The sequence below is a fragment of the Eptatretus burgeri genome, chromosome 2 (assembly GCF_056783735.1).
Source record: "Eptatretus burgeri isolate ZD-2024b chromosome 2, Ebu_testis_v1, whole genome shotgun sequence".
NCBI classification, from domain to species: Eukaryota; Metazoa; Chordata; class Myxini; order Myxiniformes; family Myxinidae; genus Eptatretus; species Eptatretus burgeri.
Window position 1 is genome coordinate 182897 of NC_140962.1, and position 27746 is coordinate 210642.

General features: G+C 46.1%; 1 protein-coding gene across 1 annotated transcript in view; it reads left to right on the top strand.

The window, feature by feature from the left end:
• The first annotated feature begins 436 nt into the window (after positions 1-436).
• COPA (coat protein complex I subunit alpha) overlaps positions 437-27746 on the top strand; it is a 114074-nt gene continuing 86764 nt past the window's right edge. Inside the window, exons 1-6 of the mRNA XM_085860252.1 lie at positions 437-697; positions 1262-1375; positions 17098-17171; positions 21177-21257; positions 23651-23727; positions 27506-27615. Of these exons, the coding sequence (XP_085716378.1) occupies positions 658-697; positions 1262-1375; positions 17098-17171; positions 21177-21257; positions 23651-23727; positions 27506-27615 (496 nt within the window). The 5' untranslated portion in view covers positions 437-657. The remainder of the gene's footprint in view (positions 698-1261; positions 1376-17097; positions 17172-21176; positions 21258-23650; positions 23728-27505; positions 27616-27746) is intronic.

The window sequence follows — 27746 nt, forward strand, 5'->3', positions numbered from 1 at the left end:
TTATATTTCGTAAATCACTGATTTTGTTTCCGCCCAATGACTGCAGCGTCGATCAGCAATTAATTAATTCGACGTGACAACTGTTCAACATAAGAACAACAACGTTCGAGTAAAAATGGAACCGTTCACTTGTTGAGATCGTTAAACTGTACGGAATACTAACAAATCGGTTATACCTACATTGTTTCCGTTAACTCTAGTGTTTGAGCGGTGTATAAGCATACCACTTTCCCTTTTAATAACATTTACATCGATGATAATAAACCTGAAACTATCAAATATGTTTATTTCAAGAAAAGCTCAGAAATCGAAGGTGAACACATGGAAGGACGAGGAAGAGGTGAAGGAACTTTTAATCGTATCGAAGGCGACGTGACGTGGCGTATGACGTAACGTATGACGTGACGCGTGACGTATGACGTATGTGTGACGCGACGTGTGACGCGACGTGTGACGCGTGACGTGGCGACGACATGACGTGCCGTGATGTGGCGACGCGTGACGTGGCGACGACGCCATTTTCGAGCGACTTGGTGCGGTAGAGACGTGTCCGTGTAGTTAGTTGTGAGTTTGTTGGCTTCCGTTTGATTTCCTTCGGCGAATAACATCGGAAACCCGTCGAGGGTTCACAGGTGGTGGTATAATTGGTCTCACGACATGTTGACTAAATTCGAGACCAAGTCTGCACGAGTGAAAGGTAAACGTGTTGATTTGTGCTGTTTGTGTACTACTAACTGGGGTACTTACTTCACCGTTTGGTGTTTGATACGGGAACCCAGAAGAGGGGGAAAAAACCCCGCGGTTTTGGGAATCGTGGTTCTCTCAAAGTTAAAGTGTTTTCTTCCTCTCCTCCTCCCCCTCCCCCTTCCCCTTCCCCTCCCCCTTCCCCTTCCCCTTCCCCTCCCCCTTCCCCTCCCCTCCCCCTTCCCCCTACCCCTTCCCCCTACCCCTTCCCCCTTCTCCTTCCCCTCCCCTACCCCTCCCCCTTCCCCTTCCCCTTCCCCTTCCCCTTCCCCTTCCCCCTTCCCCTTCCCCCTTCCCCCTTCCCCCCTTTCCCCTCCCCCTTTCCCCTCCCCCTTTCCCCTCCCCCTTTCCCCTCCTCCCTTTCCCCTCCCCCTTTCCCCTCCCCCTTTCCCCTCCCCCTTTCCCCTCCCCCTTTCCCCTCCCCCTTTCCCCTCCCCCTTTCCCCTCCCCCTTTCCCCTCCCCTCTCCCCTCCCCCTCTCCCCTCCCCCTTTCCCCTTCCCCCCTTCCCCCCCGAAGGTTTGTGCTTCCATCCAAAGCGGCCGTGGGTTCTGGCAAGCCTGCACAGCGGTGTCATCCAGCTATGGGATTACCGTATGTGTACACTCATCGACAAGTATGACGAGCATGATGGTACGTTACCAATAATAATAATAAACGTGTTTCATTGAACTTTTCACTTTCTGCATTCCTGTCACTTCGGCCTCGGCGTCTTATCCCGAAACGAGACACAAGGGGAGGGAGAGTCTGAGGGTGCACGACCCTCACATGCAACATGACTGGATGCAACGGTGGTCACGTAGCAACATGACTGGAACCGGCAGAATGTCCTTTGTCATTTTGACAATATTGTTGCGGATTCGCGCCCGCCGGCGTGCGAACGGCCACGTAACTCGAATCGCGGCACGTCGCCCACCGGACGGACAATCCAGTCGTGACCCTCTCGGACTAACGCCGGGAACCAGTCACGGGTGGACCTTTCGGTCGGGGGGCCTCGTGCTCACTGCTGGGTGAACCCGGCACGGTCCCCGAAACAGCTACAGCCGCTACTCGGCTTTCTTTCCTTACATGTCGCCGTCGTCGTCTCCATTCAACACACGCATTCCTGCGTGTAACGACGCTCACACTCCATTCCATTACATTCACACCGGGAGACGCGGCTGCGTGCTCCCGCAAGCCAACCGACATCTCCCTCACATACCGCTCTCTCACACACACGGTCTCCCTTGCACTCGGCCGTTCACTCACGCGTGCCTCACTACTCACACAAACCATACTACTTACACACGCGGGGGCACTCACCCGCGGTGCCTCATCCACACTCCGTGCCTCACTCACACACGCGGGGGCACTCACCCGCGGTGCCTCACTCATACTGGCCGTTTCATCCACACACACGGCCTCACTCACACACGGTGCCTCACCCACACACGGCGTGCTGGGAAGCACGTACCCTGGCACCATCGCCACCACACCACTCACACACGGGGTCGCTTCCACACACGGGGACGCACTCACGCCTTGCACCACACACACAGGGACAACCACACTGGGGATTTGTGTCCCCACAAGGGTCTCCGGCGCCTCTATACCCCCCAAGCTCTCCAAGCACCCGTTCGCAGCACTCCTCCCCTCGACCTCGCAAAGCACGACCGAACTCACCTGGTCGTGACTCGCCTCAAGGGGGCATACTCCCTCCCCTCGTTCCTGGAGGAGGCCATCCAGGTGCTCGCACTGGGTCTCTACCCAGTCCGCCAGCTCACCCCCATTATCCTCCACTACCTCCGTGTGTGTGTGTGCGTCACTTACCCCGTCTTCATCGTGCAGTCTTCCCTCTATCATTCCCATCTCCCGTGTCTCTGCCAACTCAATCACCTCTTCACCCTTTACCTCCCTTGTCTCAACTATTATTTCCGTTGTCGTCACCTCGTGTCTCGTCTCGCACGTTTTGGTCTCCCCATTTAATTTTTCCCTTTCGGTCACCGTCATGACCCTCGCCCAACACGCCCCCCGAATTATTTTTTCACCCGCCTCCACCGCGGGCCTGTCAGCCGTTGCACCCCCACCCAGCTCGTTCGCTCCCACACGTGGAGTCGCCATTTTTATCTCCCTGGTCACGGCCTTCATGCCCGCCTGCAGGCATCGGCCCATGTTCTGCGTCTCACCCCGCAGCTTTTTCGTTTCTTCCTTCATTTGCTTGTTCATGCCTTTCATTTCGTTTATAAATTCAGTTGTGTTTGCATCCATCTTTTCGATTATTTGTTGTGTATTCGCATCCAGCTTTTGTGTATTCGCATCCATCCTCGCTGTCATTGCCGCCAGCATGGCGAATAGCTGGGCCATGTCGGGTGCGCTTGGGTGAGCCGTTTCGGCAGGGGTTGGGGAAGGGTTTTGGTGGAGAGGGGGAGGGGAGGTGTCATACACCGCGGCCGCTGCCGCACCCATTTCGGGCTCTGGGTTCAGTTGGGCGAGTTCGTTTTCCTGTACAACCAACATTTCCTGCACGGGGATTTCATCCTGAGCCATGGATTCTACACATTCTACATCCATTTCTAATACCCCCGGCTCCCGCTCGCCTTGAGACGCCATCTTGCTTCTCTTAAAGGGTTAATTTAGCTCGCTCGTAATTTGGAGGGAATCGGGGGTCGCTTCTCTCACCCCTGGACCGATACCCGTGAATTTAATTGGAGACAGGAGAGCCCGTTTTCCTGTTCTCCGATACCAGTGCTGCGAGGAGGGCGATGAGTTTATATCGCACGACCTGACACCAGTGTTGTGGATTCGCGCCCGCCGGCGTGCGAACGGCCACGTAACTCGAATCGCGGCACGTCGCCCACCGGACGGACAATCCAGTCGTGACCCTCTCGGACTAACGCCGGGAACCAGTCACGGGTGGACCTTTCGGTCTCACCGCGATCGAGCCAATCGGCCCCCGCGTGGGATAGGGTTGCTCGCCAAATTCGACCTACCTAAGTACCCACACGGAGGGTAGACCGGGCGATCGCACCTCGCCGCAGGTCGACTTCGGACACGGGCCACTTAAGCGACCCGTTCCGTACTATCGGGATAACCGGGCGGTGTTATTCGTCGACCTCGACGGTTCGATTAATTATCGGGCGTCTTAACCCACGACCAACCCTTTACGTGAAGCAAGATGAGGATTCAATGAAAGAAATGACGAAGCGAAGCGGGAAAACAGTTCAATAATAAGCACATTTATTTCGCGGCACACGGGAAGCACACATATACAATTCCACCAAAAGCACATAGAAAAGAAGAAGACAAAAAGCAAATGCGACAATGCAGATCTAATACCGACTACGCGAGCACACGGCAACACTTATACAATTTTACTTCACAGACGGCGCCGACAACACACATTCCCAAAGCAAAAGAAAAGAGAACCACCCTCCAGGATGAGGGGGTAGGCGGGCCTGGGGCCGAGACCGTGTCGGGCCTACCCGTCTGATGATGAGACGCGGAGCGGCGGTGGTGCCTCAACTCCGCGGCCTTGCGGACAGTGTCTGGTAGGGGGTGGGAAGGGGGCCCCCTTTCGTCGCACTATCTCAGCGCGGGGGGAAACAGGAGGGGGTTGCTGATGCTCGGGGAAAGGAGGATTTCACAAAATCGCGGTTCCCGCGACGAGCGTCTCCACCACGACCTCGGTCGCGCCGCCGGCCTTTCTCTCCGTAGTTCCCCGAATCCGACGCGAGCACCCCCTCGTCCGCCTTCGCCGCCGCCGCCTCTCCACAGCTCCGTCCTCTTCACTCCGACTCCGCGAACTCCCAACTGCACTGAACTCTTCTTCCGCTTCCAACTCAACTCTTCCTCCTGCGAACTGAACTGCTTCTCAACTTCCACTCGACTCACGAACGCGGCCCCTTATATCCCCCGTGGCCTCGCTCCTTCATCTTTGACCCTCTGCCTCCGACCTTTCACCTCTCTTGCTGGCTCCCCATTGGCCCGAGGAAAAGTGGGCGTGAATGCTTTTTGATCCATGAATTTGCATATAGCGACCGCCCTCCAACGCCCTGGAGGCGGGGCCAAATCGCCCCTCGCTCACCGATTGGACAGAACAAAAGTGGGCGTGAGTCGTTTTTGATCCGTTTTTCTTCGGAAAGTCCGCGATGCTTTTGAACACGCTGCACGGTGCGCGCCTTACACGAGTCCAGCATCGGTGCCCACGAGTGGCGCGAGATGACAGTGATGCGATGTTGGTGAGTTGTGACGGTAAAGGTCGTGGCGGTTGTGGTGAAGTGGCGTTGTGGTTTGTGGTTGTTGTGATGGCTGTTGAGACGTGGTTGGTGGTGGTAATAATGGCGGTTGGTCCAAAATAAAGATAGTAAAAGAAAAACGGCTATCCTGAAGAGTCGAGCCCTCATGAATGACATTTATTCCCTCTAGACAACGGGTTTGGGCCTAACTACACATATACTTACCGAGATATCTCACCTAAGGGACCTGAATGGTGGTTTGCGAATTTGGTCAACCACAACAATATTATATTATTAATATCGGGGGTTGGTGCGACGGCCGAGGCTCACACAGATGTTAGATATACCTGTACACAGCCAGAATGGGCCCACGGATATACCTGAATGGGCCCCGGAGCAGGATTTGGTGTCGGGCCCCCTTCAGTCGGTTTCAGATATAATGTATTAAGATAAAACCTGACCATGTAATATTATGTAATCCTACATTCCCAGGCCACAGCAATGATGCAACCAGCAGCCACAAGATGCATATGAAAGGAGAAAAGGAGGATTGGACAATCCTTCGATTCATATATATATATATATATATATATATATATATATATATATATATATATATATATATATATATATATTTGTGGAAATGGGCCCTTAGTGGGTTATTAAATATAGGATTAGCCCAGATCCCCCTTTAAATGCATGTTTAGCCAGGTTGTTTGGTAATCGGACATTACATGTGTGTCAGGAGGTGTAGCAGGCTGTCCAGTGTTCGTACAATGGTGGTGTACCGGGAGGTTCCTTGCTTCTTTTTCCTTCCCCTCTCCGAACTAGCCCCGCCTAGCGATCTGAGAGTGTCGGTCGGCGAGACGTGGCGGCAGCCGATTGTTGGAGGGCAGCTGCAATCTCGAGCGATGGACCAATCACGGGTCCCCAGGGAGTGTCCAGAAGAGTGAGCGCCGGGAAGGCAAGGAAGGAACTGCATGAGGTCAGTCTGCCTTCTGCTGGATGAGAGGCTGCTAGTGTCGAGTCTGCGATCTGCTTGATGAGGAGTGAGTGACTTGACGGCTGTTCCTCCTCGGCGATGGACCCAGCGTGCAAGTCGTCCCCGGTTCATCCTGAATCCATAGTGCTGTGGCCATTCTCCATAAGGGCCCTAAAAAGCAGGGTAACCCCTCCCCAAGGTAGAACAAACCACAACCATAATTTTTGGGTTTATGTGGATGTCTGAAGTAGGAAATGGATGGTTGTGAAAAAATATATTGGGGATAGCATGTATTTTGGTCATGATTTGTGTTAGTAGTCTCCAATAATTTGGCGAATGTTGCGAAATCATGAAAATAACTGTTAAACCTGCAACTTTCAACTGATTTGCACAAATAAGGTGTCATTTTGTAGGAAATCTGAAAGGGCAGTACATAATTAGGTTGTGACAGTTTTGTTTTGCCTAAAAAAATATAAGAGTGTGTATGTTATGGCTTTACTAACTGAGTCATCTGTGTATGCTGAGGCAACAGCAAGACAAATGTTGCAGGGTACACAAGTATCACATGGCATACGGGGCATCAAAATTGTGTATCAGGCACTCTTCCGAACTTTCTTCAGTTCAGTGGTTATGTGGTTAGAACAATCTGGTCGATCGCTTCGCAATGCTGACACTGAAGAGAAGTTCTTTGCATTGTCTTTGACACCACATGCATGTTGTAGATCAGTTGCAATTGATATTGCCAGAGAACTGATAAACAGTCAGTTGCCAGAGGTTGCAGAAGTTATTGCAGAATTCTTAGCTGTTGGTGGAGAAGAATCAGCTACATTCACATATTGGGCTGATTTTATGGAGGGTGCTCAAGTCTTGTTGCGTCTACTCAGAGCAGAGAAGGAAGGCTTGATGGAACTTCATTTAAATGCGATGTGTGAAGCAATTGTTTTGTTTAGTGCTGCAGGCAGGCACGATTATGCAAAGTATGTCCCGACGTGTGTGGCAGATGTGAAACGTCTTGAGGTGAAACATCCAGGCGTCTATCGGCATATGTATGAAGGTGGCCTAGTCGTCAGAAGGTCTGACAAGTACCGATTTAATGCTGTCAGCACCAACCAAGCACTAGAGCAGACAATTAACCGAGAAGGCAAAAGTGAAGGTGGCATTATTGGCCTTGCACTTCGGAAGGGAGCGATGACCCGTTGGTTGATGACCAGACATATCACAAGTGAATATGCCAATGCCTTTCAAGACAACGTAGAGGTGGCACTTCTGCAGTTGCAAGTCATGTAATTGCTCCAGACAGAGTTGTGCCACATTATAGGAATTTCTTAAAGAATTCTGCTAACAAGGCAAACCTTACAGCATTCATATCACAGTCATTACTAGATGACCCACCTGGACTGATCAATGGCCAGAGTATAACTCTTGCAAGTGGAGTTCCAGAAGCTGAGAGAGTTGTAACCATTGACTCAAATGGGAAAAAGAAATCTTCTCCGGCTCTTCAGCACACAAGATGTAGACACTCGGATGCTTCTTCATGCCATTGACCTAGCATCATCTCATGAAAGGCTGATTGTGAAGTCAGATGATACAGATGTCCTAGTCTTGCTGGTTTACTATCTAAATGAAGGCAAACTGCCAAAGTTAACATACATGCATTCTGGACACACTGGACAAAGAAAAAATAGGGAAAGATTTATACCGGTTCATAGTATCTGTCAAAATGTAGGAGAAAATGTAGCATGTGCCTTACCATCTGTACACACCCTTACTGGGTATGGTAGCACCAGTAGTCTCTACAATATTGGCAAGTTTACAACCTTCAGTAAGCTAGTTCAATATGCAGAGGATCTTCCTGCTCTGAGCACCCTGGGCACAACTGATTTGACAGAAAACCTGCAGGATGCTCGTCGGTACACAGCATTGTATGGAAACAAAATGAAATCCAATCGCAACTTATGTACAACCTTAGATGAGTTACGGGATGAATTTGCTTGCAAGAGTGACAAACCTGCATCAGCATTTCCTCCAACTGAGGATGCTTTCCTTCAACATGTGTTGCGCGCCAAGTACCAGTTAACTATATGGATGCAATGTGAAGTTTCAAAACCACAACAGTCAAGCCCAATTGGTAATGGCTGGAGATGGGATGAGGACACATCTTCCATGCAAGGTGATGGAATCCATCATCGCTTCAGACATGAAATCCTTCCTCTTCTCCAATGACTTGATTTCCAATCATCAATTTGGTTTTAGACCAGGTCACTCTACCCTGGATATGCTGCTTCTGCTCTCCCATCAATGGATGGAGGTCCTCAATGCCAGACAGGAAATCTGAGCCGTATCCCTGGACATATCACGTGCTTTTGACACAGTCTGGCACCCTGCCCTACTCACCAAACTCTCTTCCCATGGTATTCAAGGCCATCTCCACTCATGGCTCGCAGACTTCCTCTCCTGTCGCAGTCAACGTGTGGCCCTAAATGGAGTTCTTTCATCCCCTCTTCCTGTGCAGGCTGGAGTTCCTCAAGGTAGCGTTCTGGGCCCTGTTCTTTTTCTGGTTTTCATCAATGATCTCTCGGACTCTCTGGAAAATCCTTTATTTCTCTTTGCCGACGACTCCACCCTCTGCCGTACCATCTGTCATCCCTCAGACCGGCAAGCAGCAGCTTCTTCGCTCACTGCAGATCTGGATAAAATCACAAACTGGTCCAACACGTGGAACATGTCTTTCAATCCAGACAAATCTCACACTCTCACTATGTCTCTTCGAAAGGACCGTTTACAAAACCCCCCCATCCACTTTCTCAACAATCCTCTGAAAGAAGTCTTTTCTTTCAAGCTTCTAGGTCTCATTATCTGCCATGACCTTTCCTGGGAAAGTCACATTTCCAACCTTGCCTCAAAAGCCAGTCGCCGACTGGGAATCCTCCGTCGTGCTAAGTCCTTCCTCGGCCCTCTTGAGCTCCTGACCACTTACAAAGCTTTTTCAGGTAGCCTGATGGAGTACTGCTCTCCCCTCTGGGCTGGTGCTCCTGCCTCCCACCTTTCTCGGCTTCACGCTGTCAAAACCAGGGCATTTAAGATCATCGGCATCTCCCGCAATGAAGCTGAGTCTTTGGGCCTCTCACTCAATCACCACAGGTTGGTCGGTGGTCTTTCTGTCTTCTACCGACTCCTCTCCAGCCTTGCCCCCCCTGCTCTCTCTGCGATTTGTCCCCACCACATTTCCACAGGGCGCTCAAGGTCCGCCAACAACCCCCTTCTGGTAAAACTACCAAAATCACGAATCACTGCTCATCTTCACTCTTTCATTCCTCTTTTTTTCCCGCCTTTGGAATAAACTTCCTCACTCTATTCTTTCCCATTCTTCCCTCCAGGCTTTCAAAACAGCTGTTCACCACCACCTCTTATCTTCCCCCATCCAAATCCTCGATCTTTTCTACCCCCGATAATCCACCCAAGCCCACTTCCTTCAATTCTCCTGCTTTCCTTCCTGAAAGTCCCTGAAATGTCCATCTTCTCTTCGCCATGTTCCCCGTCCCATCCCCATCCCTCTCCCTTCCACAGTTCACCTAATGTGTCTGTTCCCCACTGTTTTGTCCCTTCCACTCCCGCCCCTCTTGTCTCATGCCTCCTTGCTGTGAGTTGTGTGTTAGCTCTCATACGAGCCTCGACCAAGGTATACAAAAAAAAAAAAATGCAACCTGTTTACTATGTGAAAGAGGCTGCAATCATTGAAGTCCGAGACCTAACTCACATGTACTGTATGGATGCTGAATGCAAGACTTCACAGAAGTGCCACTGTTTGGCATTAGGATTGCCTTGCACTGACTTCTGTTCATGTCTCTGTATGGAATGTGACAACAAACGTGAAGCCCCTGTTGCTGCAGATGAGAGTGACTTGAACAGTGATGATTTTGATTAAATCTCTTTGTGAATTTCATATTCAGGATCATTTTATGCAGAATGTTTTGTTAAATACATTTGCTAGTTTCAGTGTTAAAGCAAAACATGTTAGTATACAACAAAATGTAAGATAGCATTTTGGAATAGAATTAGTTGGTAAAATCACATTTTTTCAGTTTTGAAAACTTAATGATTCAGATTTAGCTGCTGCGATGATCTGAAAGCAACATACTTTTGATTCTGTACAAAATGACATTTTAATTATGAAAATTGGTTGATAATTGAAGATTTAACAGTCATTTTTATGATCTTTATGATTTTCCGAAACGCACAAAAATTTCAGGCACTATAATTACACATTCCACCAAAATACATGCTATCCCCAATATATTTTTTCACAACCATCCATTTCCTACTTCAGACATCCTAATAAACCAAAAAATATAGTTGTGCTTTGTTCTACCCTGGGGAAGGGTTACCTATTTTTTTTTCCAGCCATGCCACAGCACTACCAACCACGGAGCCTCTGACTGTCTTTGCTCCCGGCATGGCTCGACACGTTTTTCCATCCCGCCAATCCGCCTGCAGAGCCCAACACCCCGATTTGGCCAAATCCGGTGAGCAGGGCAGGCCTGGATTTGTATGCTGGACCTTGTGAGAAACCAGCTGGAACACACTATAGATCTTCCTATCTTGTGCCGTCGACCTTACGGGTGCTGGACGCGCCGAGGCTGCATGCGCGAGCAGTGCCGGGAGAAGGAGTACGAGCGCCATCTTGCCACGCGGCGTGCTCGAGCTTGGGCGCGTGAATCCGTTGACATCGGCTTCTCACGAGCCGCATTCTTTCCTTCGACACTTCCCCTCGTCCATGAGGCATCACCAAGTACTCTGTGTCTTGTCTGCATGTTGTCTAAGGTTTATCTCACTAGGGTTCCCTTCGAAACCTATATCCGAAGCTCCCTAGTTAAGAGCAGGTTATAGATTAGTTACAACATTGTCGTGAATGCTTTGCTTGTGTTGTGTTTCCCGATGTGTCCCCAATAAATCTGGCTGATTCATATGAAAGTTGCCGCCTTGAGTTTATTCGTGCCGTGCTGAGGAACAATCGCTCGATTTGTATTTAAAACCAAACGGGCTACGGACTGGCAGACTTCGCTCGGTCTCTGACAAACCCAGTCTGTAGCTGGGGTCTATTTCCCCAACTGGTAAGGCCCAGGTGTACGTTGGTATCATGATCCGAGGCATTTGACCCGAGGCCTGTGCCGAACTGGCCGGCGTTGTAACCCCGGAGACTGCGGTGCTGTTAAGTGACGCCGAATCTTCAACATTTGGCTGTCAAGAGTAGGGTGCAAATCCCGCCACCGTCGAATCCATTACAATATATCTATTTGGGCAAAGGAATGATCGTATTCATGCAATATTCCTGGCAGCCTTTTTAGAGGCTGAATTGCAAGTATTTTACAACATCAAAGGAAGATCAAAATACAATTATAACCAACATGCCAAGAATGACACACGTCACAACATCATGAGGTCAGGAGGCACAGCCATCGTCTGCACAGGTGCTGAAACTCCCTGATAGGCCATTTATTGAAACGATATAATAAACTTTCATTAACTAGCATGAGTTATATTGTTGTGGGCCGGGGTTCGGCGGCGATAAACGACCACCACGGGGAGCAGTAGGGTCGTCTCCACCGAACACCCCGGAATTTAGGTCGTGACTCTCGGATAAGTCTGAAAGATCACGGGTCCCTTAGCGGACTGTGGTCGCCAATATTTCAACGGCGTGGGGTATGGTTAATTGCCTAATTTCAATATACCTAAGTACCCACGTCAAATTACCGGGAAAGTCACACCCTCGACGGACTCTGTCGAACCGGGTCGCTCTAGCGACCTCGGTCCGGTGTAACGGAGCGGAATTACCAAAGTCTGTCGGTCCAAACGACAACTTGTGGCACACGGCCTCCCTAATTCTCAATACGCACCGTGCTGGGTCAATGGAAGAAACGACAATCAACGAACTGGAACACTTAACATATATTTATTTACAATAGGGAGGGAGACACAGAGCAGAGTTATCCGAATAAAAGAAATGCAATTTACAATGAAGGAAAAGCACTTCATTCTATTTAACAGACTGGTGCCACAAACAGACACACACACCCAAAAAGAAATGGACCCCGTGGGTCTTTATTCGGTCCTCCCGCCGTGGAGGATAGTTCAGCTGGGGGACCAGAGCCTGGCCGGGTACCTTCCCGCCTCGTGCGGTCACACCGGACTCCAACCCGCCACGGTGGGACTTGAACCCACATCCCAAAATCCATGGGCCCACGACCCTGGCTGCTCGGCCACCACCATGAGGAGCCACCGCAAAGGACCGCAGACCACGACCGAGACCAAGCCACCACGATAGACCAAAAGCAATCGGCCACGATGGCTGCAGTACTCTGGTCCTGGCAACCACTCTACTCTTCCTCTTCTTCGCCACTCGCCTCCTGATTGGATGAGGGGAACCCCCTCCTTTCCTGAGAAAAGTCGGAGCTCTGAGGTGACGAGCCTCCTGATTGGACGGGGCATCTCGGGGGGGGGGGGGGTGTCGGGGCGTCTCGGATGCCTGCCCCCCGAAGAGGCTCCGTAGTAGTTCCTGGCACTCTGGTCTCCCATTGGCCGGAGCGCCTCAGCCCTGCTTGCCCTTTGCCCATTGGCTGGAGGAAACGCTCCATGCCCTTCCTCGGAGCGGAGCCTCAATCTGATGTGATGGAGGCTCCGCCTACACCTTCAGCCAAAAACACATGGGCAATGGAGTCGGTGGTTTGAAGAAGTGAAAGGGATTTGTTGTGAAAACTAACTATAAAGAAACTTCGCAGTGCACACATGTAATTGCCGTTAGACATAGGGGATGGGGCCCTAAATGTAAACATATACTTGTCGAGATAACTGAGCTACGGGGACTGCTGTCTGTGTGCAAAAGGCTTCCAAATCCGTAACAATATTACACACCAAAAAAACTTCAATGTTGTGTGTTCTTTTCCCCATATTTGCACAAATAAACTCGACATGTTGCAACGCAAATGACATCTGTACGCATCAATCTCAAACGACTTTTCGTTTAGTTTTTTTGTGAACTCGTCAATTTTCATTCCACAGTCTGTTGTGATAATTCACTTTCAATACTCGGCCTCGCCAAGGAATTTATTCTTCCCTCCGTCATTGTGCTTCTCATGTAGTTTTTAATTTTGGCTTGGTTTGCTGAAAGAGCATTCAGCTGATGCAACCGTCACAGGTAAAGTGCAAAAAATTCTCAGAACACTTCAGATATTGTGGAATATTTCATCGAGCCCCGTAGTAGTGATCTGGTTCTTTCAGATATTCCTGATGGCCCCCTCTCACACAGTTTTCTACTTCTGTCTGGGTTGCATTTTCAGAGACTTGGCCGATGTCAAAGTTTGCACATTGAAATTTGAGGCTGCTCTCAATGTTCTGAGAGTTCAAGACCTTGTGCTAACGATCCACCATCTCTCTCTGTTTCACTTTCAATTCCATGAATTCCTTGTTCTTTTATATCATCAATAGTGCGACCACCTTGAGATTTCTCACAAATTGTTTCCGTCACTTGTGGAATAGTAGGTGTGCAATCACTTGATAGCGAGCTACTGGCCTTAATTACACCGACATGGTCCAGAGTGCGAGAGCCTTTCTGTTCTTCTTTATCCCGCTGCTTCTTCTCATGTCTTTTCTGAGCACCGTACTTGTGTTGGTAAAAGCGGACATGGCTAACTTTTTACAAGTTACAATCGGTACAGACTGTGCAGTACAGTGTACAGTATGCACTGCATTTGGACTGGTGAATCAATTCCTCTGATGCAACATTATATTCCACTGTCGTTGGTTGGAACTTGGAAGTGCCATCGTCTACAGATCACGAGAGATCTTTGCTCTTCGACATTTACACGGAAATACCGTATACTGTGTGTGTGTGTGTATATATATATATATATATATATATATATATATATATATATATATATATATATATATATATATATATATATATATATATATATATATATATATTTAAAAAAAAAATATAACAACCTATGTGGAATTTTTCGTATTTTCGTCGTCAGAAGCACATACTGTGGGAAATTGGAGTGTTATTCACTTATTCCTATATGCAGATTCGTTTCCTAACTTATTTCACCCAGATGGGGTTTGCATTTACGTCATGACGTCATTACTGCGATTCACATTTACGTAAATTGTTCCCACAGTAGTTTATTTTATGAGGGACGGTGGCAATAGCATAATACTCCCCATGGCAATGTAATTATTTGTAACTATACTCCCATAATGAAATAGAAAATGGACGGAATAATTATGGGCCCTATTTGGTCCAGGCCCTGGGGTGGTTACCCCCCTACACTCCCCCCCTCCCCTAGGATCGTTACTCCCCCCCCTCTTTCGGCTCCCCTGCCTGTACATCTATGTTATCGAAGGAGCTGTCTGTCTTTCTCTGTCGTGTTATAACTTGAAAATGGATTTCAATGAAATGACCGACAGTGGATTCAGGGAATTCCCAGGAAGGTTTGTGATGCAAAAAATAAAAATAATAAAAAAAAAAAAAAAAAGGAAGGAAGGTTTGTGTATGGGTACACGTGGTGAAACTGCAAACGCTGACTTGCACCACTGCTTATCCCTGCACAGAGGGCAGGATCTCCCAGGAATCCTTTTTTTGTTGTTGCTGCCCCATACACTAGCCATCACAACAAAGATTGGTATTCCTGTCAGTGAAGCGACGGGTTTTATATGGTCGTTAATATGAATCATTTGTACATTGTCCTTGGTACATAGTGTTTTTTTTTTTAGAGCTATCTCATAATGACGTGACGCCGTCATATTGGTTGTATTCACTTCCTTGGCAGCGATGGCATCAGCTCCACAACCCAGCATGTTCATCTCGTTATTCTGACTTGCTGCAATGGAAAGTTACACTAATTATTTGGCCTTGGTTGGTCTTCTTCTTTTTTTTTTTTTCTTTTTAAAAAAAAAAAACCTTTTTCTCGCTTATTTAGCTTGCCAACCAATATTGCGCACGCGCACTGCATCATAGGTACTGAAACCCCTCTATTGTCATCTATTTTATTCAAGAGGACTTCACCTTTGAACATGATCAATTGTATTCTAGATTATATTATTACTAGCAGGGTACCCGTCATTGACGGGTTTCGTCGATGTCTCACCTCAAATGAGTGTGTGTTGGTAGAAACAGGAACTTGGTGTAAATATTCAGCATGCAGATATTGCAGTAGGTAGAGCTAGTAACCTGGTAACCCCGTTCCATTCCACCAGCGAATATTTCCAATCCATGCTTTAGTACCTCCAAAGGTCTACTTGGGAGTGAGGCTGATATTATGAAAGCTCGACTCGGAATCTAATTTAGGCATGTTTTGGGCCTACCATCTGACAGAAGATCACCAAAGTTTTTTTTTTCTCCATGCCAACCGACCACCTTCAGGCATCTATCCCTCTCCACATCACTTCATCAATCCCCAACCTGCCCTCTCTCTATACTCCCTATCCCTCTCCACATCGCTTCTTCAATATCTCTCACTCTCACTCTCACTCTCACTCTCACTCTCACTCTCACTCTCTCTCTCCATACCTTTGCTTTTGCCAATTTCCATTCAGTATTTCTCACAGCATTTCATTCTGGTTTCCCATTCAATGATCCATAGATCAGTCATATCAGTTTCGATTCGTCATTGCAACTTGTGATGTGACACAAATGGTGCATGGAAAACGTCGTCAACAATTTTTGGTGGAATTTTAAAAGATTTTTCTGTGGGGTGTAGAGGGACCAAGAGTGGCTTAAGGGTCTTAAAAGGTCAAAAAGGGGTCTAAAGTGCTTAAAGGGTCTAGGGGTCTTAAATGGGTCAATGTCTAAAGGGGTTTAAGAGTGAAAGAGCAAAAGGGGTCCAAGTTGTTTGAAATTGGCCAAAGGGTCTTAAAAGATCTATCGGTTTGAAAAGGGTCTCAATGGGTGAGAAGGGGTCTGAAAGGTCTTAACATGTCTAAAGGGGTGAAAACATATCCTCCTTCCTTCACCTTTGGTGGCGGAGGTAAAAACATTTCGCTTTTATATATAGAGATGGACAACCTGTTTTCTTGTTGCAGTCTCTTCTTCCTCCTCCTTCACATTCTTCCTCTTTTCATGGAGGTGCTGTCACTTTTTTTCTTCCATCGACCAGCTTACAGTGAGATTTTTCAGCAAAGCTATGGCTATAAAGAAAAGCTCCATCAGAATCTCATTCAAGATTATGAAAAGCTTTCCCAAAAATGTCCAAGAGGTCCTTCAATATTTAACGAAAAGGTCATTATGTAACTGCTCTGGAAACACCCCTCACCCCTGTGAACAACTCCATCACGTTTGAACATACACCAACCCCACCCCACTCCAAACCCCAACCCCTACCTACATGTTTGGTACATAATTTTTGAATAGCCACAAAGATAAGACATCGTTAAGAGGTCGGCGATATCAATATTGTAAGAAATGAAATATATCTCAACTGTTATAGTGACCAGAAACCATTTGAAAATCAAAAAATTAATGGTTGCCAAGGTTACCGGCTCCACCAAGTATGATATCTCCTCTCAATTTTTAACACTGAATTCCTTTAAATCGATGTGTAGATTTAAACGCCATATCAAATGTGAAAAGTTAAATCGAAGTAAGATTACCTTTAAATCGACGTGTAGGTTGTGCTTGTACAATGTTCACTTTTTGAATGATTAGTGCACTTGAGAGGTCATGTAACTCCTTCTTCCCCAAACTAACCGATCATGGTAACGTTTTAATTAGTTACTTTTCACATTTGATACCATATTTGACGATCAGAGGTCACCACCCCACCAAATACATCGGTACTGCCAAATGCCGGGTTGAAATGCCAAAGAAAATGGGCTTTTTATGAAGCATTGTAGAAATGGATTTTCCCATCGCAGATATGGTGATTGGTGGCAGCTCGTGTGTTTATAATTTATGAATTGTGAGAAGAAGATTGTTTAAAAACCCCTATTTATGTACAACGTGGTAAATAATATGATCCTATAAAGTTTTGTGCTGATTATCCTTGGTAGCTCAGAGGAGTTTCACTATTTTATATTTATATATCTATATAATATACTGTTAATAGGACTTGAATCGCTTAAACAAACTTCTGATTTAGATGCCATTGTTTTTATGATAGGGCCAGTACGAGGCATTGATTTCCACAAACAGCAACCATTGTTTGCATCTGGAGGTGATGACTACAAAATAAAGGTAATTTCAATTTTAACTTTCATTTGAGATTGTAGAAATTTGAGTTTATAAGATTATTATGAACACTGATGACATTATTTCCCAGATAGTATTGTGGGATTGCCTTCTCGGGGGTAACTTTGCATCATATAACGATAGTTATTTCCCTTTGTGCGTGTTTTGTTGTAAGCGTGAGGTTATTTAATTGTGATGTTGGATTATGCATCATTATTTGTGTTGAAAGCTGCTGCATTCCTGCCCGACATGTGTCTTAAACCATCTTCCTTTGAAACCCTTTAAATGTTTTATCCCCTCTGTAATCTGTCTTGAATGTTCTTTATGACTGTTACCCAGGCCATCGGCACAAACTTAAATGGGGAAAAGCTGCCACCACCACCAGACCTGCACTGACTTTGGCGTTGTCAACACCATCGATCTCAGAAAGAGGTTAAAGCAGGATGCTCCACCAAGAAATTGGGCTTGTGGGGCAATGGCAGCCATGTGGGCTGGAGCTCGTGGCATCACAGACTGAGGGGGGAGGGCTGGGACAATAAAGGGGAGTTGCGAAGTGCTGGGGCAGAGTTGCTGCGGGACCCGACTGAAAGAGCTGCATGCAAGCCCCCGGTAACTTCCTTCACCACCAGATCCCCCCCCCACCCTGCTTACAGCACACCCTCTTTCCATGACAAGCAGTACTTGGACCTGCTTTCCCATCGTGCTGGCTCGTGCTTGTACTCACAAACTGTTCTCGTCATGCCACGTATTCACCCTTAGGTCTTGCTGTGTCCCGTCGGGCATAGCAGCGTTATTTCTGACTTGTCTGAGGCCTTAAGGAGTTAGATAAGATAAAGCACTACCGTTTGTACGAAACTCAGTGTGCGTACAAGGACTTGTGTGCAGAAATGATAATTGTATCGATTCTTTGTATTCCTGTCCTTTTTGCTTGTTAATACACCGTTATAAAATCACTAGGCCTTGGACTGTTTAGAGTTCCTCTTTAATCGTGAGCCACATTAGCTATCAACATCTGTTTAAGGATCCATTGGGGTTTTGTAAATTTGCACCCAGCGTGAGATTCAGTGACTGTGGACCCTTTGTATGTTCATTTCCATTCTGCTTACAGGAAATAAATAAATGCATTTGGTTCGATTCCAGACATTGGAACACACAGGCACAGTCCAAGCTCCACCCCTCTCTCGGGAGATTAAATCCATGACGTACGACACTCAAAAGCACCGTTATTTCATGTTTTTATTTCAATTTTGTTAAGAATTAAAAGTTTTCATTGTGACGTTGATGTGACATGTATGAAAATAATGCATTTCAGTGAAATTGGCCCAGGGGTTTTGAAACTTATTGTTGCAGTTCTGTGAAGCCGGCGCTTCCCCAAGGCCATGGCATAGAGCATATCGCAGTCCCGAGGCAGTTGTTTCATTCGTATTCATTTTAGATAGCCCCTCCCTTGCGTCTAGTGGGTTTATAGGACAAAATGCATTGCGAGGGCTTTTCACAGGTCTTTATTTCTATCCTTTATTTTATTTACTTGGCTGCACACGTGATCTTCCCTTCATGCATGCGTGCCCGCATAGTAACAAGGCACAACTCATTGGCACATGCTGCCAAAACCTCATTCAAACCATGCCATTCCTGAACCGACCATCATCTCAGACGTTCGCCGTACTCGAACCACAATGCTGCACCATTCCTATAACCATCAGTGCCTTTATAAAAATCCCGACATCAATTCAAGCTTGCTTACCTCACCATAACCTCTACAACACTTCAACCACCTTGATATCGGGGAACATTAGACGCCACATACCATTACAGATGCTTGTGTTTGGAACGTTCTGGCAGTTGGCACGTAACCCGAAACGCAAGTATATGCTAGAATCTGTTCAACATCGCATGGATAGCCTTAGCGCTCCACTTAATTATAGCCCCCATTTGATGTCCAGCACACATTCGTGGCCGGAAGGCACCCCCAGACACTCGTGCCCCATGTTAACCTCAGAGCTCTTTCACATGGCATAATTCAGAAGTGAATGAGGCCATTTCAGGCGTTGGGTCCTCGCAGGGGTAAGGCTAATACTTGGAAAAGCGTCTGTGCACCAATGGGGATGCTGGGAAATGCCTACTGACCGTCCTGATCCGATTTTGGGCTCCTCCCTCACCAGATGTATATAAACTATCCTGCAAATGAGTTGTAGTGGTTTTGGATTGTTGGAGAGAGGGACACATCTGCTTTTGGCGAGGTCGGTGGCACAGCACAGCACGGAGGACGGAGCTGAGCAGGCAGAGCAGAGCGCTGGGCGAGCGATCAATCCAGGCGTCGTGCTGAGCGCATCTATGAGGCCAATCCGAAACACTTATATTTACAGACTTCCTTGAACTTCATCATTATTAAGCTATCTTCTCGTACATTCTGTCTCATCTGCTGTGGACGCAAAAGAGCATTCAGTGAGGACAAGTCCCGATAACCGTTCTTTTCAGAGCGACCCCACAGACACGCACTTCTTTCCTTTTTTTTTTCCTTCTCTGCACCTCATTTGAACTTCATCGTACCTCGTCTGACCATGCACCTGAGACATCCTCAGTGTTCCTCCCCTCCTCCCCCTCCTAAGCGATTGGAAGCATAGGCCTGTCGGCCGTCCGTGCCAGTTACAAAAGAGGTCGCCAACACCTCGCTCTCGCTCTCTAACTTTCCTCGGGGTATGTTTCTGATGATGCCTATCTGAGTATATGTTAAGACTGTGTAAGTTCGTTATATCAGTACAAGTCTGCACTGTGTCCTTTATTGTGTCTTTGTAAATATTTGCATTCCCTTGTTATAAATGAAACTGTGTTATAAATGTACCCAGCTCGCAGCGTCTTTTCCCTATTGGTTCAGCACAGTCTGCATGCAGTTTAACCGCAAAGTTTTACACCACCAATTTGCTCTTGTTAGCTGGTGTGTACTTGAGATTTCCACTCGGCTGCAACTGATGTGGTGAGTTAGATTATGCATTGAGGGCACGAGACTCCTCTTGGGGTGGCCATGCACCCCTAAGGTATCACGTGAGGTCGTGTATCACTGCCAGATAGGCAGTACCAATCGGCACTCATGGTTGTTTTGCAATCTGCCATAGTACAAACTTATTCATGCCTGGTGGCCTCAGTACCGGGTGTTCAGGAGGAACCCGAGCACTTCCCCTCATGGTCAAACTTGAATCCTGGATCCGTAACAGTATTTAAGGAACAACCAACCAACCAAATAGACTTGCCCTACAAACGTAGATAATTACCGTAACGACCTCAATGAAACGATGCAATTTAATTCAAATTCTACTGAATTCTTCTAATCCATGACATCTTAGGATAGTATTGACATCAACCTTGTTATATGTAAAAATATTCTCTTGATAAATCCCTGCCACAAAGGCTGTCAAACAGTTTGTTGTGTATGATGCTATTTCCATCAGTCTCCAGGATCTTGAATTTGGCACCGATGCTGGATTGCAGGGTTGGAATTTACCTGGTTTTCAACACTTTCATTCATTTGAATCCAATTTTAATCATTGGGTTAAACTGATTGGCAGTTTTGATTGAAATATCATGTTGTATATCGTTTTTGGCCCTATCTCTCGATGGTAAAGAATCAGCTTTAGAAATTAAATCATTCTCGTATCCGGATTCAGATCTTCACCGAAATAGAATCACTTTGTCGTGGTCACACACCCAACCTGTCCACCAAGTTTCATCCGAATCTGTGCACAACTTTTTGAGATATCCTGCACACAGATAGACAAACAAACAGAGGGGTAGGGGTGGGGGTGAAAACATAACCTCCTTCACCTTCAGTGGTGGAGGTAACAAAAACTATAGAAGTCCCAAAATGTATGAGTTGTACTTTGGGAAGAAACTGTGCACGCACTCACAGAAGTACGCAGGCATAATTTTGGATATTTTCAGTGTAGCTTCTTTCGGAGCTTGTTTTGAAATGTGCATGGGAAAATTAACATCCCCCCCCTCCTTTTATTGTGGAAGGTGTGGAACTACAAGTTGCGCCGCTGCCTCTTCACCCTGCTTGGTCATCTGGACTACATCCGTACCACCTTCTTCCACCACGTATGCTTCCTTTCTTTTATAAAGAGGATGTTTAAGGCAGTTTCCTGGTCACACTTTCAAGGCAGTTTCCTTTTGACTTTGCTTGTTTAGTAAAGCAGATTATTATTTTCATCCATTTAACAAGTGTGTGTGTGTGTGTGTGTGTGTGTGTGTGTGTGTGTGTGTGTGTGTGTGTGTGTGTGTGTGTGTGTGTGTGTGTGTGTGTGTGTGTGTGTGTGTGTGTGTGTGTACGTACGTACGTACGTACAGGTATTGGAGAGAAGATATACCATACTGGATATTTCTTGTCTAACTGTTGTCACTTGTTTCCTATACTGGTAATTGTCTTGTGAATCAGTTACCATGTTGGTACATATATACTTGATCATGTTGTTCCTCAATTTTGCCATCAGCCATGGGTCCAGATGGCATCAATGCCAGTGTTCTCATCTCTTGCTTTGCTTCTCCCTTGTATGCACTCTTTGGCTACCTCCGATTGACGTGGAAGCTGCCTAACATCATTCATATTCACAGGAATGTTGCCAAAAAAAACCCCCAAGCAAATCCTTTAAACTCCAGGCCAGCAAGCTTATTTCCAATTATATGCAAAGTCATGGAATCCATCATCGTTGCTGACTTCAAATCTTTTCTCTTTTGAAACAGCCTTATTTCAGTTTGGATTCTGTTTCAGTCGCTCAGCTTAAGACATACTGCTGGTTCTTCATCAGATATTTCTTCTTCTGAATATATTTTCAGCTATTTGCTTTTGTTGGCAATCTCACTACCTGCTACACACAAGGCTGTGATCAAAATCGCAGGAAATGTTGGATTGACAATGCTGCAAGATCACGGTTAACCCTTTGCTCTCAATGTAATTTGTTTCCTTTCCCATCCCAGTAGAGACTGGAGCTGTCTTTGACTTGGTTTTGTTCCTTGTTTACATAAACCATCTTCCTAATGCTCTGGAAATCTGTCTCTACTCCAGCCCACCAACAGGCAGACAGACTCTGCATCATTCTCTGCTGATTGAGATTTTCTGCAAGTGAAAGACATGTTTAATTTGTCAGATCAGCATCCAATCAACTTCCAGTTCCACCCTGTTGTTCTGAAGGGTCCTCAAATGAACCCATCTATCTATTTGCATGGTGAGCCAATGGAAGAGGTTTACTCTATTGAGCATGTCGGCCTCACCATCACACATGACCTCTCCAAGGCTTACACATGGCAAAGCTCGACTCGCAACTCATTCTGAGTCTTGACATCCTCTATCGTAGAAAGTGATTTCTTGAAAAGCATAACTATTCACAGACAACGAGACTTTTTTCATGAGCTCCCCGATGGGCTGACACCCCAGTATCGCATCTGTTTTCTCCCATAATGAGGCCGAAGCACAAGGATCGTCACTCTCAAATGGCAGACAGGTTTTTGTTTTTTCTTTTTTCTGCTGGTCTTGCTCTGCTCCCTCTGCTCTCTCCCAACCCTCCAAAATTCCCCAGCTCTTTCAGGATGTATACTGTTTTGAGGAGTATTGCTATTGTTATGTTCCCAAAATCCAGTCCTGCATCCTCCACTCATTTGTTCATCTTTCCTCCTTTTTCTGGAACTGTCTTCTGGAGTCAGTTCAATGCTAACCTTCTTTCCAAGCCATCTGGTTGGCCATACACTACCCTCTTAGGTTATCCATTATCCCTACCCATGATATTTGGCTGGCAGGATTGCAGAGATATACACACACTTGCCTCTAAGCTGTCTAGCTTGGGTTTGAATCCTGACCCAGCTACAATCTGTCCCCCCAGTGTTTCACAGGCAGGTTGATTCATCAATGTGTGTATCATCTCTTGGATGGACGATAAACTGGGCGTCACATCTGCTGGAACCCCTCACCCCTCTCTCTCCCACCCCGTCCCTCTTTCTGACTCCAACACCTCTCTCTTCCTAAATCTCGACCTATACCTCTTCCTATACCTCTTCCTACATCTCTTCCTATATCTCTTCCTATATCTCTCTATCTTTCTCCCCCCCCCTCTCTCCACTCCTCTGTCTCTCACCCAACCCTCCCCCTGGTCCCCCACCTTCCCCCCTGTTGAGGGGACTGTAGCATGTACAAATCGGATTTGGAGCCGACTGGTGGGGTGCAAAGGTCGCTGCATGTACGAGCTGTTGGTTTTGAATGCCCGCCCGCGCGTGCGTGCGTGCGCTTTCGTTCGGTCATTAAGCATGACCTCGCTATCTCTTTCTATTAAGCGTGACCTCTCTATTAAGTTCGGTCATTAAGCATGACCGACCGTTCGGCCAGGGCCCAGATAAGCTTCAGGTCCAGTGGTCTTTTTTTTTTTTTTATGTTTTTTCCTCTTGTTTCTAATTTTAATATTTTTTTGCACTAACACGTTGAACTTTGTTCCCCACTTCTCCAGGAAAACCCATGGATTATCAGTTGCTCAGATGATCAGACCATCCGTATCTGGAACTGGCAATCACGGACTTGTGTCTGGTGAGTGCTTTTAGATGAGTAACTGCCAATAAAACTTGGTACAAGTATGGATTCCAGAACAAGGATGAATGAACTGTTTAGATTTTGGGTTCAAAAGATCAAAGGTAAAAGGTCATGCATCCTTTAATTAAAAAAAAAATTCAGACCATAAACCCAAGTTAGAAGTATCTGATTTTGTCTCTTCTACTTTTCACTCTTCTTTCTCGCACTCCCTTACATCTGACCTTTCACCACCTCTGCCACCGGAGGTGGACGGAGGTTATGTTTTCAGCCCTGTCTGTCTGTCTGTTTGTAGGATATCTCAAAAAGCTGTGCATGGATTCGGATGAAATTTGGTCGACGGGTTGGGTGCGGACGAATTGATTAAATTTTGGTTAAGGTGTGGCTGCAGATCCAGCCTATCAGTGGGATACAAAATGTAAACTGTTCAGCCTGGCTGAGGTATGCTCTCTGCTGAGTGCCATTTTGTTTTCCAGTGCTCTTATTGTATGGACAACAGGAGTAGAGAACATGATGATGGATTGTTTTGTGTTATACAGTTATATACGAACATTCGATTAGTACAACAAAATTTAAATATGCATTTCAATAAAATAGACATTATCAAAGCTTTTCAACTTGCACTCAAGATAAAACTGCAAATGAAGAAGAAGCACCAAACTCTTATTTATAAAGTTACATTGTAATGTCCTCACTGGGCGTAGTGGCGTGCGCCTGTAATCAGGCAACTCGGAGGCTTGGGTTGGAGGATCGCTTGAGGACGGGAGCTCTGCTCTGCGCTGGGCCGTGCTATGAGAGGGTGTAGGACAGCCCGGAATCATGGCGAAACCCAATCCTTATCCCTGTGTCGTAAGAGGCGACCAGGGTTGCGTCAGGAAGGGCATCCGGCGTAAAACCTATGCCAAATCGGTATGCGGATCATAACGGATGATCCGCTGTGGCGACCCCTGACGGGAGCAGCCGAAAGAAGAAGAAGACATTGTAATGTCCTCAACGTTGATTGGTTGAAAGAAAGAAAGGACTGGATTACCTGATTGGTGGAAACATAGAGCATCATGATTAATGAGTCAGAGGAAATGAACCATCATGAATAATGATTTTGTGGAGATTAATCGCCAAAGTTCCAATGGAAACGTAATGCTAATTAGCTGAGGGTGAGTTGGGGGGGGGGGAGTGTTTTTCATGATGACTCAACGTTGACTGTGGTCACACAGTCAAGCCATCATAGTCAAAATAAATATAAAGTTCGGACAAATTATTTCTGTCTACAAAGAATAGAATTGGTTTACCTGATGAATGTGGCCTCCATTGCACGAAGGTGAGCTAAACTGCGTCCTCCACTCGGGATTTTAAACCAGCCAATACGATATTGCTCTGCGCACTGAGGATTATTCAGTAAATGATGACCAACTGCAGAGGCGCAGGGAAGAGTTGTCGTACTGTGTGCATTCTTAGAAGCCTGAGTTGGTAGTCTGTGGATCAGACGGGGTCAGTCAACCGAACAAAGGGCCGTGTTGTTCAATGCGATCCTTAAATCTCAAAGATGTGCGGCCCATGCACCTTGCATCACACTGGCACTGAAATTCGGAAATAATCTTTCTTTTATGAGAGGCAGACAGAACATTTTTTTGGACTGACGGACTTGGACTGATGGACTATTTTTGGACTGACGGAAGCAACCGGTGGGTGGTGAATATCACTCGTGGTTGAACAGCATAGTCAGGATGGGACACTGTCTGTTTGATCTGGTTTTAAAACCACTGAGACACTTTGCCTTTTCAAGGTAGACTTAGGTATTCAGGACATTTACCAGGTCATGCATATGTGTGTATGTGTATATATATATTTTAATGATCTGTTCAGGATACCCATTATCAAGAAGAATAGTCTTGATGGTCTCCATTTTAGCATGAAGTTTATCTGTGGAGTTGATCTTTCTTGCTCTGTTGTCCAAGATACCAATCAATCCAATCTTCTATCTAGAGGAACTGTATCTTGAAGCACCAAGTATACTGTCCGGTAAAAGTAGACTTGTGGTAGACTGTGGTTTTATAAGAGTCTGCCAATTTCTCAGCGAAGACGTCCAAGAGGGGAAGTACGCCGGAGCGTTACATCTCTAAGGTGAACATTAGGGATGGATGGAGAGGGTTTCTGGTATGCCAAGAAGATTTTACATGCTGAAGTTGACTCAAAGTTCAAGTTCTGAATTTCTTTTTTTTTTTCCTACAGCCTTAAAATCTTTGTTTTATTTTAATTGAATTACATACAGCACTTGAACACTGTAGAACCCAAATTTCCTTCTTGGCACTTTCAAAAACCTTCCGTTTTGCAGTACTTGGACAAAATATTACACTATTTTACCTCATCTCGACCGATCAAATTTGCCGCTTGTGCTCTCTGTTGGGGAATATTGAGATTCAGACAAAATGGCGGCTTGTTGGAAATATAGATTTTGCTTGGAAACACAAAGCAAGAGTTTTTAAAGTCACTTCCCATGTCCATTTGTTTTTTTTTTCAAGACTGTTGGATAAGGCGTTATATGAAAGAACTCCCTAGTTCCCAACCCACGTACATTGAGCTTGGTTACTATGAACATTACTGATTGGGCAAAATCTGTTTCACCATTTGATTGACCAAGCTTTTGTTTAGTTTAACTACACAAGTTTAATGAAGCTGCTGCAGCTCAACAATGCTGCAGGTTGCTGATAGAAGGCACACTGTACATCACGATATACATTGGATATTCCAGCAGGGAATGCAGGCCTACTTTATGATGGTGAGTTTGTGTTTTGCTATCTGCCAGACTTCTTTTGACAGTCAATCCAAACTATTTCTTGTGATTTAATGTCAGTTATTTTGTTTGGAATAGAACTGCTGAGGGTTTTTTTTTTCTTCTTTTTTAAATTAATTTTTAGCTCATCTGGAACATATTTCTGGGTAGCTTATGGGATGGCTCGTCGTCCATCCATCCACAAATACTTGCAACGTCTTCTCTGAAACTATACGTACAATTTCGATGAAACTTTACCCCAACCTTCAACACCCTGTATGTGTCAAAGTTTGTTCATGGCATTAAAGAAATCGGTCCATAAGAAGATCTACAGGGGTTGCCCCCCCCCCCACCCGCAAAAAATGTATTTGCTTTCTTCTCGGAAACTACAAAAGCAATTCCGATGAAACTTAACCAGAACCTTCGGTACCTACGATGTACCAAAGTTTGTTCATGGTATTTAAAAAAATTAGGGTTTGGGGGGGGGGGTCTATGGATGGAGCTTATGGGGTGGTTGCCCCCCCCCCCACCCACCCCTTCCCCCAAGTTGGTATTTGCTTTCTTTTCAGAAACTACACATGCAATTTTGATTAAAGTTGTCTCCACCTTCATCACCCATGATATACTAAAGTTTGTTCATGACATTAAAAAAAATAAAAAAAATCATGGTCTAAGGTTGTATACAGGGGTGGGAGGGGCTGGGTTTCCCCCAAAATTATGTATTTGCTATAACATTGGTTCACTGTTGCATTTTGCTGATTGCGTCCCACGTTGACTTCCTCCACAGTATAATTATTCTACCAGGTGAGCACCCAGAGGTATTGCCTCAATCTTTATACACAGTTGTCAGTGCTCATGAAATTGCTGGGAACAGGAAGACAGAGCGACAGATGTGTATTGGTGTCTGTCAACCAACATCTCTCTCTTTGTTTTGGTAACATGAACCACTGTGGGGTATCCTGAATAACAGATTATTCTCCTGTTCATCCCCCATCTTTTTCTCAACAGCGTACTTACAGGGCACAATCATTATGTGATGTGTGCACAGTTCCACCCATCTGAGGACCTCGTGGTGTCAGCTAGTTTGGATCAGACTGTGAGAGTTTGGGACATCACAGGTAATTACCCCATGCACGTGAAGTGAAAAGCGGGGTTAAGGAATTTGTTCATGTCTGTCCATCCGCCTGTCTGTTGGGTCGCCGAAATGGGTGAATCTTCGTTAAGCGGGGAATACCTGTAGTACAAAAAC